Source organism: Bufo gargarizans, chromosome 10 (genome assembly GCF_014858855.1).
Source record: "Bufo gargarizans isolate SCDJY-AF-19 chromosome 10, ASM1485885v1, whole genome shotgun sequence".
In the NCBI taxonomy this organism is placed as follows: domain Eukaryota; kingdom Metazoa; phylum Chordata; class Amphibia; order Anura; family Bufonidae; genus Bufo; species Bufo gargarizans.
This window is the reverse complement of record NC_058089.1, coordinates 68,430,724-68,446,355: the sequence shown is the minus strand read 5'-3', so window position 1 is coordinate 68,446,355 and position 15,632 is coordinate 68,430,724. Positions and strand designations below refer to the sequence as shown.

Here is a 15,632-nt window from a genome sequence, read left to right as displayed (position 1 = left end):
CTAGGTGGGCAAAGGGGCCCACATTCCAAAGAGCACCTTTCGGATTTCGCAGGCCATTTTTTACAGATTTTGATTTCAAACTACTTCTCACGCATTTGGGCCCCTAAAAAGCCAGGGCAGTATAACTACCCCACAAGTGACCCCATTTTGGAAAGAAGACACCCCAAGGTATTTCATGATGGGCATAGTGAGTTCATGGAAGTTTTTATTTTTTGTCACAAGTTAGTGGAATATGAGACTTTGTAAGAAAAAATTAAAAGAAATCATCATTTTCCACTAACTTGTGACCAAAAAATAAAAAGTTCTATGAACTCACTATGCCCATCAGCGAATACCTTAGGGTGTCTACTTTCTGAAATGGGGTCATTTGTGGGGGTTTTCTACTGTCTGGGCACTTTTACCCAAACCATTTTTTTTTTTACCCAAACATTTTTTATTAAAGACATGTAGAACAATAAATTTAGTGAAAAATTTATATATGGATGTCGGTTTTTTAAAAAAAATTTACAACTGAAAGTGAAAAATGTAATTTTTTTTGCAAAAATGTCGTTATATTTCGATTTAATAAAAAAAAAAAGTAAAAATGTCAGCAGCAATGAATTACCACCAAATTAAAGCTCTATTAGTGAGAAGAAAAGGAGGTAAAATTCATTTGGGTGGTAAGTTGCATGACCGAGCAATAAATGGTGAAAGTAGTGTAGTGCAGAAGTGTAAAAAGTGGTCTGGTCATTAGGGGGGTTTCAGCTAGGGGGGCTGAAGTGTTTAATATATATATATATATATATATATATATATATATATATATATATATATATATATATATATATATATATATATATTATAATTAATATATATATTTTTTATATATATTTATTTTATTTTAATTTTTTTCATTTTGAATAAATGAAAAACGTGCTGGCATATCACAATATAACTGTCACGGCTGTGTCTCTGTCCCGGTATAGTTTGCCGTGATATGTCAGCCATGCATGCACAATATGTCAAACTATGTGGGGGTTCAGTCAGCACAACCCTATGCAGGTGCACATTGCTATGGCGAAATACAGATACAAACGCAAAAACACAAATGCAATCGCACTCTGCAACCAGAACTCTGCCCTGCCTCTATGCTGGATGTTGAATGAATTGGTGTACATTTTGGCCAAAGCGTAATAAGCCACTCACCACGTCAAGGTCGCCTTCATGAGTGGTCCCTAACACTAGTTCCTACCTGTTATGGGCCATGACAGCCACACGAAGTCCAGGGAGCGCAGGTACAGCATGCACCTCTGCTTTTAACCCCGTCCGGTGCCATTACAGCTTTCATCGGATCCAGGGATGCAAGTACCAACATGCATGCTGAGCCCACTATATACTTCTCCTGGAGCAAATGGCTACTGGTAGATGCTATATAAGCAGACTCAGTTTTATACTGACTTTAAAACCAGCCTCCAGAGCAGTCTAACTGATCAGGTGTGCATGGTTGCAGAGTGCGATTGCATTTGTGTTTTTGTGTTAATATGTCAAACTAGGTGGCCCTCACACTGGACAGATGGAATATCCAGGGAAGGAGCAAGGCTCCAGCACCAACCAAGGCTGGAATACCACTTGCCTCAAGCTCACAGTAACAGGATAAGTAGAGCTATGAGACCACACCCAGATCCACACCTTAACCCCATAACCACCAGACTGGGGAGAGGCCAGAAAACAGGAGGAGTGCACACACATGCAGAAACAACACATTGCCCCAGGCAACTGCATGCACTGCTAACTTGTCACGGCAAACTACACCGGGACCGAGACACAGCCGCGACAATAACCTGGCACTTTTATTAATTGGGTTTTAGTTAAAGCATAACTGTCACACTTAGACCCTAATTTCAATTTTCATATATGTAGTTACTAATAACAGTCTGCATAAAACTGCAATTTCACTATTTAGTTAAGATGGCCGCCACTGCCCTCACCCTGAGGCTAATCCCGCCTGCTCTCACTAGCCAGTAACAATAGCCCCCCAAAATTGTCAGTAACCAGAGCCCTCCCCCTAAAGGGTTAATTGTCTGCAGCACAAAGGGGCCCTCTTACCACATGTTGCTTTCATTTGTACACTGAGCAGATGGCAGATCTCCCTTCCCTGCTCTGCGCTGCTTCAACTCTGCATTGTCCCAGTCTGCTGAGTGAGGGAGCGTCTGCCAAGCGCAGGGACAGGGAGAAGTGCACACAGCCCAGGCGCTGTTATCAGCTGCTTCCTTCTGCGTCCTCCGTCCTTCAACACATAGATGGACCATGCCTAACAACCCTATTTTAAGCAGAGGTAAAAGTAGGCAGTACAGGGAACAAAACTGTGGAATTAAGGGGTAATTGAATACACAGTGAAAAGTTTAAATAGGGCCACCAAGGAGATATTAATCACCACAATCCAATACTCCCCAAAAAAATAATACGACAGTTGTACTTTAAGAGCTTACACCATGAGAGACTGCTGGCACAGAGTGCTGGCTGTAGCTGAGAATGCTGTCACTGACTGGTGTCTGAGACTGGTGGCTGTGGCTAAGACTGCTGACTGCGGCTGCGACTGCTGGCACTGACTGGTGGCTGTGGCTGAGACTGCTGGTACTGTGACTGGTAGCTGTGGCTGGTGTCTCTGAGACTCTGACTGATGGCTGAGATGGCTGGTGGTGCTGAGACTGCTGGCAGCGGCTGCTGTCTGTGGCTGAGTTTGCTGGGACTTTGCGGCTCCGTGATGCATGAACAGTAATGGCGACGCTCCGACGTGGAGAGCACACCATGACTTGCAAGCGGCGGCGGTGATTGGCCGGTGTGTAGGTGTGAGCGGCGTGTGATGATTAGTCGGCGCGCCTTGCTCGCTGGTGTGGGCGGCACGGTTGTGTGTGGGGCAGCGGTGATTGGGCAGAGCGCCGTGTGTCGATTGGTATCAGCACGCACACAGGGTTTTATTACAAAGGACATCTAGTGGTATTTTACAGTGTTATACTGACATCTGTTCGTATATTATGACGTTTTACTGTCTTGTTTGCACTCCCTTTATGAATACTTGTCCAGGTTGTTTTCGTCGGGCTGTAGCGCCAGTGGGGTGCCTTGGGTGTTTGGCACCCGGGGTGGGTTCTTTATCTAACAACCCCCCCCCCCCCCCCCCCCAATGCTTTAAAAAAAAAAAAAATTGTACCCCCTCACAGTAGTTTTGTACAGATGTGCCCCCTCACAGTAGGTATGCTCTCTCTGTACCTCTTTCATAGTTGTAATGCCCTCTTTGTGCCCCCTTCACATTAATAATCATCATTGCGCCCCCTTAATAGTTGTAATGCCCACTGTGCTAGTAATGCCCTCCATAGTATAAATCTTCATTGTGCCCCTTCACAGTAATAATGCCCACTTCATTGTAGAAATGCCCTCTGGCTCTATGTCCCCTCCATAGTGAGAAGTCCTCTGTGCCCCTTCTGTATAAAAAAACAAAAAAAAAAAAACAGTAAATACTCACCTTGTCCCATTCCTGAAGCTTGCATACCTCTCTTCCCTGCAGGCAGAGATTGCTCTGCAGCACTGTGTGGGCGGAGCTTATGCAGATTTCCGGGCTGCAGGCTCAGACCACACAGGCCGGCAGCGCGATCTGTGTCTGCAGGCTGAATGGTGGAGCGGGGAGAAGTCTGCCTGCTCTACTATTCAGAGCGCTGCCGGCCTGAAGGAGGGGAGGAGCGCGGAGAGCTCAGTGGTGAGTGACAGGACCGCAGCTCCCAGCGCCTCAGCAATGAGCGCTTCCATCTGTATTGATGAAGCTCTCATTGCTTCTGGCAGCCCCGTGAGAGCTGGCACCCAGGGCAGACTGCCCCCTCCCCCTTAGTACACCACTGTGTAGCGTGGTCTCGGTTCCCTGACTTTTGCTCACCTGACTCCACACTGTTATCTGTTCCCAGGTCCTGACTGCTCGCTTTGTATTCCCTCCACTGAATCTTACTGGATCTGCACTGGTGTGGGCGTCGTCGGCTGATTGGTTGCCCCGCCGCTTATGCCCAGTTCAAAACTGGGTACACACACACGGACATTGTGCACTTACACAGCGCTTTTATTATGGGATAGGATATATAAAATATATAGATATATATTATATTATAAGCAAATATATTACATATTCTTGGTTTGTGTATTAACTCCACATTATGTCTTTATCTTTTTCAGATAGATGAGTTATATGAAGCATACTGTATCCAGCGTAGATTGAGGGATGGCGCACATAATATGGTTAGGGCTTTTTCCTCCTCTCCAAGTAGTAAAGAGGCCCGTGAGAGCATGACAGAAGCTGGAAAAGGATACAAAGAATATACAGAGGTGAGCTATATATTATCTGCATCTATATCTGTAAAGGCATTACAGCATAGCATAACAACATTATTCTAATGTAAAGGTACATGGCACGATAATCGGACCATTTTGTAGAAGCTCTCATTCCCCATAATTAGTCCATTTAAGGGCTCATGCACACAGCTGTTGCTCGGCAATTCCGTGCATGGGCAACATCCGTGCGGATTGCGCAGATGGATCCAGACCCATTCGACTTAAATGGGTCTCTGATCCTTCCGCACCACGAAAAATAGAACATGTTCTATTTTTTTGCAGTGCGGAGGCACGGAGAGAACCCGTGGGGTTCTGTGCCTCTGTTCCGCATCGGACCTTCTAGTTTGCGGACCTATTCAAGTGAATGGGTCCACATACATGATGCGGTGAACACTTGGCCAGTACCCACATATTGCAGGCCGCGTGCATGAGCCCTAAAGGTGCCAGTGATAACAAAATGAATTAACAAATGCTCATTTCAAGTCTGTGTCTTTTAGCCTGCACCAAAAATCATTGTTTCTGAGCAGCAGATCCTCCCCAATAAAAAAAAGGAATTGTCCCCTATAAGACCGGAATCTGCTACCCAGAAACAATGTTTCTCTATGTGGACAAGTGATTGCTCGTTTGTTCCCAAACAACGGGGATCCAGTTTAATCTCTGTGAACGTTTAAATAATTATCAGGAATGTTTTAGTTCCCAATAATTGTCTTTAATATTGGTCCCTTTAAAGGGACCATTCTAGAACAGTTCCTGGGCCCGTGTAACCTCTTAGATGCCTTGGTGAATACTGAAGAATCTCCCTTTGCCATCAAATTGGTGCCCCAGTGCTGATGGGTTGGCTGGGTGACCTGGGAAAAGGAATGCCATGGATATGAGCCTATTAGCCCCTACCTTTTTCGGCTTCTCTGTGTAATACTAATTGATATAATTCAATGCAATGCAGAAGTATTGCAGTGCTTTATAGAAGTAATCAAATGATTACATGGTTTAGTCATTTAGTGAGATTGGAAAAAGAACAACAGAGATTTATATAAAATTTAATAAAAAAATCCTGAGTAAAAAGAAAAAAAGTCAGTTATGGAGGAATATTTTAAATGTTAAAAAAAAGTTAAAAACTACACAGACTTGGTATCAGTGGCACATTATGTAACACATTATGTATGTACAGTGTAACATTAAGTACCCCACATAATAAACATTTAAAAGTATGAAAAACAATGTTAGAATTGCTGTTCTGTTTATTCCACCACCCAAAAGAAGAAAATAGTGAGCAAAAGTTGTGTTACGCCCAAAAAAGTATCTATAAAACTGCATATAGAACATTAAGATAAAAAATATTTTCTCTAAAGTATTGTAGTAAATCATAAAAATAATTGCCATAAACTTGGTCTAGTTGTAATCTAAATGACCAGCATAATAAAGTGCTGCAAGCAAACTTAGACGGGCACTTCCAAATTCATAGGTGTGCAACCATAAAGCTAACGTGTAGACAGCAAACAAAATACTTATGGCAGCACACTGTTATATATGAAAACAATAGAACTAGGGATTAGAGATTATTTTGTATTACGGTGGTACTATACCTACTTATACATGACTATACATGAAAGAAGGAAGCTCTTTGCGCACATTTTTGATCAAACGTGTGTTGGGCCCCTACCATTGACGAGGTGGCTCATGGGTACCATCATAATGAAATCATCATGGATTAACCACACTGTTAAAGGGGTCATCTGAGTTATATATAAAAAAAATAAAGCACTGTAAATCGGATGGTCAACAATTTTCTCATTTCCCTAGTTCTGTTCTGGCCCTTTGTTGACATGCAGTTGCAGAGCTGTGGGGGCGCTGAGGTTTTCCTCATGAATATTTGTGGGTGTCAACAAAGACTGCCTTTCCTTCCCATTGCTCTGTTTGTGGACCTACAAGTCCCAGCTGTACGGTACAGCGACATTGCAGATGCACACAGGATAAACTACTACCTGTTTTTGTGCCATGCTCTTCAGACACGTCTTCACAGCCAGCAGAAGAGTACAGAACTCCTCTCCAGCTCTGTGTTTGCAGGGGGTGAGGAGGGAGGATCTGTGTTGCTTCTGGTAGAAGGGGTTAAACTTTGCATCCAGTGGTGGTGGAGATACAGGGCAGACAGCAGATCGGGCACTGCAGGGGGTGTGACCTGTTGCTCCAACCAGCACAGCCCACAGTGACGTTCTGTGCACAGAGCTGGGAAAGAAGCCGCCATCACAGGTCATGTGACGCTCAGCTAACTAGGAGAACAGGACCACTGTAGTTTAAGGAAGTGAATTGAAAACCCCTTACATTTGCTTAGTTAGAAACATACAAAAAACAAAAAAATAACTTTGACAACCCGTTTAAGGCCACTTTCATGTAGTCAGTGTTTTCCATCAGTGATTGTGTGCAAAAAACACAACACGAGCAAATCTATCCATTATACCTTATCTCTGTGTAGGCTTCACCCATGGTTTTGGCTCATGATCACTGATGCAAATCACTGACCAAACACTGACTCTGTTAAAGCAGAGTTAGGACACATGCACAAGAACATTGTTTGTTTCGGTCTGTTTTTTTGCGGATTCATTTCAATGGGTCCGCTAAAAATGAGGACAGCACAACGTGTGCTGTCTGCATCACTATGTCCGTTCCATAGCCCTGCAAAAAATGGAACATGTCCTATTCTTGTCCATTTTAGGCATTGTTACAATGGATCCGCCAAAAAAAAATAAAAAATGATGGCATACTTTGCGGATCCGCAATTTGCGGGCCGCAAAGCGCATACGGTTGTGTGCATGTAGCCTCATGCTGTAAAAACAAAACCCCCAAAACATGCCAGAATTTCATTTATTTCCACCCCCAAAACACCCTAAACCAGGTCTCCTGGTTTCATACCTTTTTTTTTTTTTTTTTTTTAGCTTCTTCCCGTTAGTAAATGTGCTGGAAAATGTGCAAATCGTAAAACAACTTTGTTCATAAGTTGGAAATTTTGACATGGCAGCAAAATACTGACTTTTAGAGGTTATGCGATGATTGATGTAAAAAATGAAAATTGGACATAAAATAGTACATGAAAATCTCTTTCCAAGGCTGCCTGCACTCGGTTGCACAGATTTTAACACTTGCCGTTTTTGTTGCAGATTTGATGAAGGTTTCCATTGCGAAATTTCAAAATCTGCACTGAAGTCCAAATTGGGCACAGAAGCAAAAAGCAAAGTGTACCTGAGATTTGTCTTCTCTCATACATTTTACTGATACATTATTATATTATGCGGTTTGCAGGTAGCCTAACAAAGCTACAACCTCCCTGTACCTCGTATCCATACAGTGCTCTCCCCATTCATTGCTCCAATTGTGTTAGATTCATTTCAGGCTGGCAGCTCAGGGGGCTTATCCTTTCTGCTGCAACTCTCTCCCTGTAGCTGTATCTAATAGTAGATACAGCAGATGGCAGTTGAAGGATGGAACGGATCATGTGTGTCCACCCTAGTAGGAGAATGTGCACCAAGGGCTGACATTATAGTGACATTTAAGACAATTTTATGGCATAAACTAATTGGTCAATGTGGGCCCGATTTAAATGAGAGATTTTCTCGTGACACATCGTACTTCATGATCGTCATAAATTTGCGTCAATATATTTCACCTTTTATTTATGAAAAATTCTATTTCTCTGCTCTTAAAACAGAAAATATTTATTCCTTAACATTCTCCATATGTCTACTTTATGTTGGCATCATTTTGGAAATGTCAATATTTTTATTTATTTTTTTAGAACGTTAGAAGGCTTAGAATTTTAGAAGCAATTCTTAACATTTTTAAGAAAATTGCCAAAATCCACTTTTTAAGGACCAGTTCAGGTCTGAAGTCACTTTGTGGGGCTTACATAGTGGATACCCCCATAAATGACCCCATTGTAGAAACTACACCCCTCAAGTTACTTAAAACTGATTTTGCAAACTTTGTTAACCCTTTAGGCGTTCCACAAGAATTAAAGGAAAAATTGAGTTAAATTTCACTTTTTTGGCAGGTTTTCCATTTGATCCATTTTTTTTCTTTATCACATCGGGGGTTAACAGCCAAACAAAACTAAATTTTTATTACCCTGATTCTGCTGTTTACAGAAACACCCCACATGTGGTCATAAACTGCTGTATGGGCACACGGTAGGGCGCAGAAGAAAAGGAGCGCCATGTGGTTTTTGCAAGGCAGATTTTGCTTAACTGTTTTTTGCTTAACTGTTTTTTAGATGCCATTTCCCATTTGAAGCCCCCCTGATGCACCCTTACAGTAGAAACTCCCACAAAATGTGACCCCATTTTGGAAACAAGCGGATAAGGTGCCAGTTTTATTGGTACTATTTTTGGGTACATATGATTTTTTGATCATTTCTTATAACACTTTATGGGCCAAGGTGACCAAAAAATTGGTTGCATGGTTTTTATTTATTTATTTTTACAGCATTCACCTGAGGGGTTAGGTCATGTGACATTTTTATAGAGCAGATCGTTACGGACGTGGCGATACCAAATATGTATACTTTTTCTTATTTAAGTTTTACACAATAATGGCATTTTTTTTTATGTCCATGTTCTGAGAACTATAGTTTAATTTTTTAAATTATTTTCTTATGTAGGGGCTCATTATTTGCGGGATAATTGATCACTTGGTGTTGCACTTTTTCTGATGGGTGACAAAAATTGCTTTTTTTGACACTATTTTAATTTTTTATTTATGGTGTTTATTGGACTGGATGGATCATGTGATATATGTATAGAGCCGACTGTCACGGAAACGGCTATACTAAATGTTTCTATTTTATTTATATTTTTTCTATTTTTAGCATTTTTTTTATTCTTTTTTTTATTTTTTATTACATGTAAAAAAAAAAATTTTTTTTTAACACTTTGTGTCCCCCATAAGGTCATACATTTAACTACTTTTTTCACTATTGATTTCTCCTGTAACTGGGACTTATATAGTAGCCCCAGTTACAGGGGAAATACTTCCCCAGAGAGAGGGGCTATACAGCGGTATACGGCGCTGTACAGCCTCAGTGCAGGGCTGATCGAGGTCTGTGAAAGACTGAGTCGGGCCAGAACATGAAGCGTATAGCGCTTCCTGCACTGTATACACAGGGCTTGGTGAGCCCTGTGTATACAGTGATCTAGAAGGCAGGGACACCTGGCAACTGTCCCTTTATTCTCTAAGGGTTGCCCTGCTGTCAGTGACAGCGGGCAACCCGATCTGCAGCTGCACGATCAGCGTGCAGCTGCGATCTCTGAATGGACGTTCAGAAACGTCCATTCAGAGATAGGAAACCTCCTCCCGGACGTTTATAGTCAACGTGCGGACGGGAGGTGGTTACTATAAGGATATATTGGCTAATGTCTCATTTTTAACATCAGTGTGAGGGTTAGTCAGATGTTCCTGTTTGCATCCACCACAGTCGTGCACCTAATCTTTTAACTATTTAGTCAATGTGGGCCCACTGGCTTAAAGAGGTTGTTTCACGTGAGCAAATAGCATTTATTATGTACAGGAAGTTAATACAATGTACTTGCTAATGTATTATCTATATTGCCTCCCTGGCTGGCTAGATTAATTTTACCATCAGTTATACACTGCTCATTTCCATGGTTACGACCACCCTGCAATCCAGCAGCAGTGGCTGTGCTTGCTGTGATGATCAGTGTCCGGGTGGAAACTCCACACTGAACACAGGCGGGAAGGGGAACAGTAACTGAGCCTGGAAACTAGGGAAGAAACAGTTCACCTCCTAGACAACCCTAATCCGGGCCCTGACTACCTATCAATATGAATAGACCTTGAAGGTAGAAATATTCATATGCAGAATACCTAGGCCCTGATTTCCTTATAATGCCCTGGAATAGATTTAGGACCAGAGAAAACCTATTCCTCCCCAGATGGACGAATGGAAGCCTGTCTCAGGCCCAGATACAACAACAGGGAATATAACAAATACAAACTCTTGTAGCGATGAAAGAATAGGAACACCAGAGACTACCTCACATGAGCTCAGCCAAACCCAAATGAAGATATCTACTGCATAGTCAGAAGGGTGGGGTCAGACTATATAGGGTAGAAGTGATGACCACTGAGCAACAGCTGAGAAAAGGGAAGTGGTCATTAACCCTATCAACACTGAATCAAGGAGGCTGTTAGATTCCTCCACGCTCAGCCAATCTCCTTGAGGACCAACCTTATCAGTATGGGCTCTGTGAAAGGCTTTCACCAGACGATTCGCATTTACATCAGCCGCTGGAACCCACATCCTCTCCTCTGGTCCGTAACCCTTCCAGTGGACGAGATACTGTAGGGATCTATGGAGAACTCTGGAGTCCACAATCCTGCGTATTTGAAATTCTAAATTACTGTCCACCATAACAGGAGTGGGCGGCAACTAGGACGGCTCAACAGTAGTAGTACATAAGGTTTGACAAATTTCTTCCACGGCGACTTATGAAATACGTTATGAATGTTCAAAGCCTAAGGAAGTTCAAGACTGAAGGCTACAGGGTTAACAATGGCAGTGATCTTATATGGACCAATAAATCTTGGGCCCAACTTCCAAGAAGGTACCTTAAGCTTAATGTTTCTTGTGGATGGCGCCACAGCATCACCCACTTTCAGTCATTGATACGTCTCCTGTCAGCTACACGCTTATACCTGTTGCCCATCTTTTTCAGGTTATTTTGAATTTTCCACCAAATCGAAGACAAAGAGGAAAATCGTTCCTCCTCAGGAATACCGGAAGTTTGAGAACCAGAAAATGTGTCAAACTGCATATGGAATCCATATGCCCCCAAAAAACGCAACTTATCAGTGGACTCCTGTCTACGTTTATTAATGGCAAACTCCGCTAACGACAAGAATTACTACCACTCCTCCTGGTTCTCCGAAACAAAACATCTCATTTAAGTCTCCAGATTCTGATTGGTGCGCTCCGTCTGTCCGTTCGACTGAGCATGAAAAGCCGAAGAAAAGGACAATTGTACCCCCAGTTAAGTACAGAACGCTTTCCAGAATCTGAAAACAAACTGAGTACCCCCAGTCAGACACCACATCAGAAGGAATGCCATGTAGTTTCACGGTGTTATCGACAAACACCTGTGCAAGAGTTTTGGCATCAGGTAGAGCATGCACTGCTATAAAATGCGTTATTTTGCTAAACCGAGCAATTACCACCAGGATCACGTTTTTTCCCGAAGAATTTGGTAAATCCGTGATAAAGTCCATGAACAAAGGTCTGGACGAGATGGGTAATGGAAGAAGAGATCCAGAAGGCCAAGTATGTGTCACCTTAGCACGAGCACAGGTACAACAGGCTGACATAGTCCTCAACACACTTGCGCAGCCCCGGCCACAAAAATCATCGCGAGATGAGATTGACGATGGATCTACCCCCAGGGTGTCCAGCCAAGACGGTACAGTGATGTTCCTCAAATACCTTATGATGCAAGTCTGAAGGAACAAACAATTTCCCTGGAAGACAAGTCTGGTGCATCCTCTTGGGCCTCCAACACCATAGCCTTAAGATCAGGATAATATAGGGCAGATATGACTACCTCTTCAGATAAAATAGGACAAGGATCTTTAGAATCACCCCCTCCAGGAAAGCTGCACGATAAAGCATCCGCCTTGGCGTTCTTAACCCCAGGGCGGTAGGTGACAATGAAGTTAAATCTGGTGAAAAACAGCGACCATCTGGCCTGCCTTGGGTTCAGTCGTTTAGCCGACTCCAGGTAAGCCAGATTTTTGTGATCAGTAATTACCGTAATACGATGAATTGCTCCTTCCAACCAATGGCACCATTCTTCAAAAGCCAACTTAATGGCCAGCAATTCCCTATTACCCACGTCATAATTTCTTTCAGCAGTCAAGGTTTTTTGTTTTTTTTTAGAGGAAAAAAAAAAGCACATGGGCACCATTTACTGGTTGAAGGACCATGCGATAAAACTGCTCCCACCCCTAACTCGGATGTGTTAACCTCTACATTGAATGGCTGAGACATGTCCGGTTGCACCAGAATAGGGGCTGAAGCAAAACATTCCTTCACAGCAGAAAAGGCTTGTAATGCCACCTCAGACCAAACAGAGAAATCGACCCCCTTCCTAGTCATGTCTGTTAAAGGTTTAACCACAGTTTAATAGTTCAAGATGAATTTACGGTAGTAGTTGGTGATTCCCAAAAACCGCATAAGCGTGTTCAGATTTTCGGGTCGATCCCAGTCTAAGACCTCATGGACTTTCTCGGGATCCATATTAAAACTTGGGAATGAGAGCAGGTAACCCAGAAATTGCACTTCCTGAACAGCAAAAACAAATTTTTCCATCTTCGCATATAATGTATTCTCTCTTAGGATCTGTAACACCTGTCTCACATGATCCTTTTGAGTTTCCATGTCTCGAGAATAAATTAGTATGTCATCCAGATATACAACAACAACATCTCCCCACCAGATGATGAAAGATGTCATTGATAAAGTGTTGAAAAACCGCTGGAGTGTTTAACCCAAAGGGCATGACCAGGTTTTCAAAATGACCCTCGGGGGTATTAAATGCGGTCTTCCACTCATCCCCCTCCCTGACCCTTACCAGATTATATGCTTCCCTCAGGTCCAATTTAGAGAACACCTTGGCACCGACAATCTGACTAAACAAATCCGGAATCAAAGGAAGGGGGTAAGGATCACAGACGGAAATACAGTTGAGCTCACGGAAGTCCAGACATGGTCTAAGGGTACCATCTTTGTTTAAAAAAAACAAAAAACAGCAGCCACTGGGGATTTGGATGGTCTGATATGACCCTTCACTAAGCTCTCGGTGATATACTCTCGCATAGACTTTCTTTTGAGCTCCGAAAGATTATACAACCGAGATTTGGCCAGTTTAGCTCCAGGAATAAGATTGACGGGACAATCATACTCCTGTTGCAGGGGAAACTCCTGGTTACCACACTCAGGAACCACATCAGAAAATGCGGAAATGAATGAGGGAACAGTTTTAGTGGTGACCACAGAGAAAGACCAATTAAGACAGTTGTCCATGCAAAAATCACTCCAATTAAGAATCTGTCTCGCTTGCCAGTCGATAGTACGACTTACACCCTTAGATCCAGACCCAGGCTTCTATCCAGACATACAGAAAGGGACATAGCTGCTTCCAATGATTCAGGTTTTTCATGAAAGGCCAACGTGTCCTGCAGCCTCTCAGATAGACCCTGACAGAACTGGCTACGGAGCGCAGGATCATTCCACTCTATATCCATAGCCCATCTCCTAAATTCAGAGCAATAGATTTCCGCGGAGCATTCTCCCTGCTGTAAACCACGTAACTTTGTCTCAGCCTAAAAGCTTTGATCCGGGTCATCATAAAGAAGACTCAACACTGAACACAGGAGGGGAGGGGAACAGTAACTGGGCCTGGAAACTATGGAAGAAACAGGTCAACTCCCAGACAACCTTAATCCAGGCTCTGACTACCTATCAATATGAATAGACCTTGAAGGTAGAAATATTCATTTGCAGGATAACTAGGCTCTGATTTCCCTATAATGCCCTGGAATAGGCTTAGGACCAGAGACAACCAATTCCTCCCCAGATGGACGAATGGATTTCTCTGTCTCAGGCCCAGATACAACAACAGGAAATATAACAAATGCAAACAAACGCTACACTTAACTAGAGATGAAAGAACAAGAACACCAGAGACAACATCACACCAGCTCAGCCAAACCCAAATGAAGCTATCTACTTCATAGTCAGAAGGGTGGGGTCAGACTATAAAGGGTAGAAGTGATGACCACTGAGCAACAGCTGAGAAAAGGGAAGTGGTCATTAACCCTATCAACACAATCAAAAGAAATCAAGGAGGATGTTAGATTCCGCCACGCTCAGCCAATCTCTTTGATTTCCTGACCTCAGTCACCCTAGGGACCGTGACACTTGCACTCTATAGGAAAAATCACTAGCCTATGTGCGCTCCCACAATCCTGGCCACCAGAGAGGCCTGTGCTTTTTCCTATAGTGTGCAAGCAAGACCACCACTGATGGATTGCATGGTCATAACTATGGAAACGAGCAGTATATAATGTGGTGAAAATATGAATCTAGTCAGCTAAGGAAGCAATATGGATAACAACAGTACATAAGTTAGTTGCATGTATTCACTTTCTCTACATGATCAAGTCACCTTGCTAAGGGTACTTTCACACTAGCGTTATTCTTTTCCGGCATGGAGTTCTGTCCTAGGGGCTCAATACCGGAAAAGAACTGATCAGTTTTATCCTAATGCATTCTGAATGCAGAGCAATCCGTTCAGGATGCATCAGGATGTCTTCAGTTGAGTCTTTTTGCCTTATCAGGACGGAAATAATACCGCAGCATGCTGCGGTTTTATCGCCATCCAGAATTCCGGAACACTTGCCTGAATGCTGGATCAAGCATTATTATTTTTTTCCATTGACATACATTTAATGCCGGATCTGGCCCAAGTGTTCCGGCAAAACTAATCAGTTTTTGCGGTCTGCGCATGCTCAGACCGCAAAAAAAATTAAAAATAAATAAATGCCGGATCAGTTTTTTTGGATGACACCGAAAAGACAGATCCAGCATTTCAATGCATTTGTCAGACTTATCAGGATCAGTTTGCATACGTTTTGACGGATCCGGCAAGCCGTTCCAGCGACTGTACTGCCTGCTGGAATCCTCTGCCGCAAGTCTGAAAGTACCCTAAGGTGAGACAACCCCTTTTAAGTGAACTTACCCTTTTAACATTAAATTTGATTTTACTTTAAGAAATAGGTGATTTTCTTATGATATTATTGTAGCATAAATTAAGTCCATATCTGAAAATGTGTCTGTACCAATACTGGTGCATCTGTACCTTTCCCCAGGAAGCAATTTGTTGTGGTTTTGTCGACCTTTACACACACCACAATGTAACTGTACGTTGTTGGTGCTCTGTATGGAGTAGGTTCACGAGCTGAGCCTGCTGCCTGCACAGTGAGTTTTGGCTGTGTAGTGTAGCTCACATTCGAATGCAGTCACCAGGATCAGCGATTTTGGACTCTGGTCATGTAATTCCCCCCCCCTTTTCCCCAGTAGCAACCCCAATATCTGAGCGGTTAGATGGAGGGGGCTCCCTCTGTCCTCTGACTTTGTTCGGTTGCTATGACAGCCTGGGACCTTGTGAAGGTTTTAAGGCCTGGCATAGCAAACTGTCTGTTATTCCTTGCCTGCTGAGGGC

At 42.9% G+C, this 15,632-nt stretch overlaps 1 protein-coding gene across 7 annotated transcripts in view; it reads left to right on the top strand.

Annotated features, from left to right (window-relative positions):
* Positions 1-15,632, top strand: part of RIPOR1 (RHO family interacting cell polarization regulator 1) — a 289,814-nt gene that overhangs the window by 160,754 nt on the left and 113,428 nt on the right. For all 7 annotated transcript variants that reach the window (XM_044271143.1, XM_044271141.1, XM_044271138.1 and 4 more), the window contains one exon: positions 4,195-4,344. In XM_044271143.1, coding sequence (XP_044127078.1) covers positions 4,195-4,344 — 150 coding nt within the window. The remainder of the gene's footprint in view (positions 1-4,194; positions 4,345-15,632) is intronic.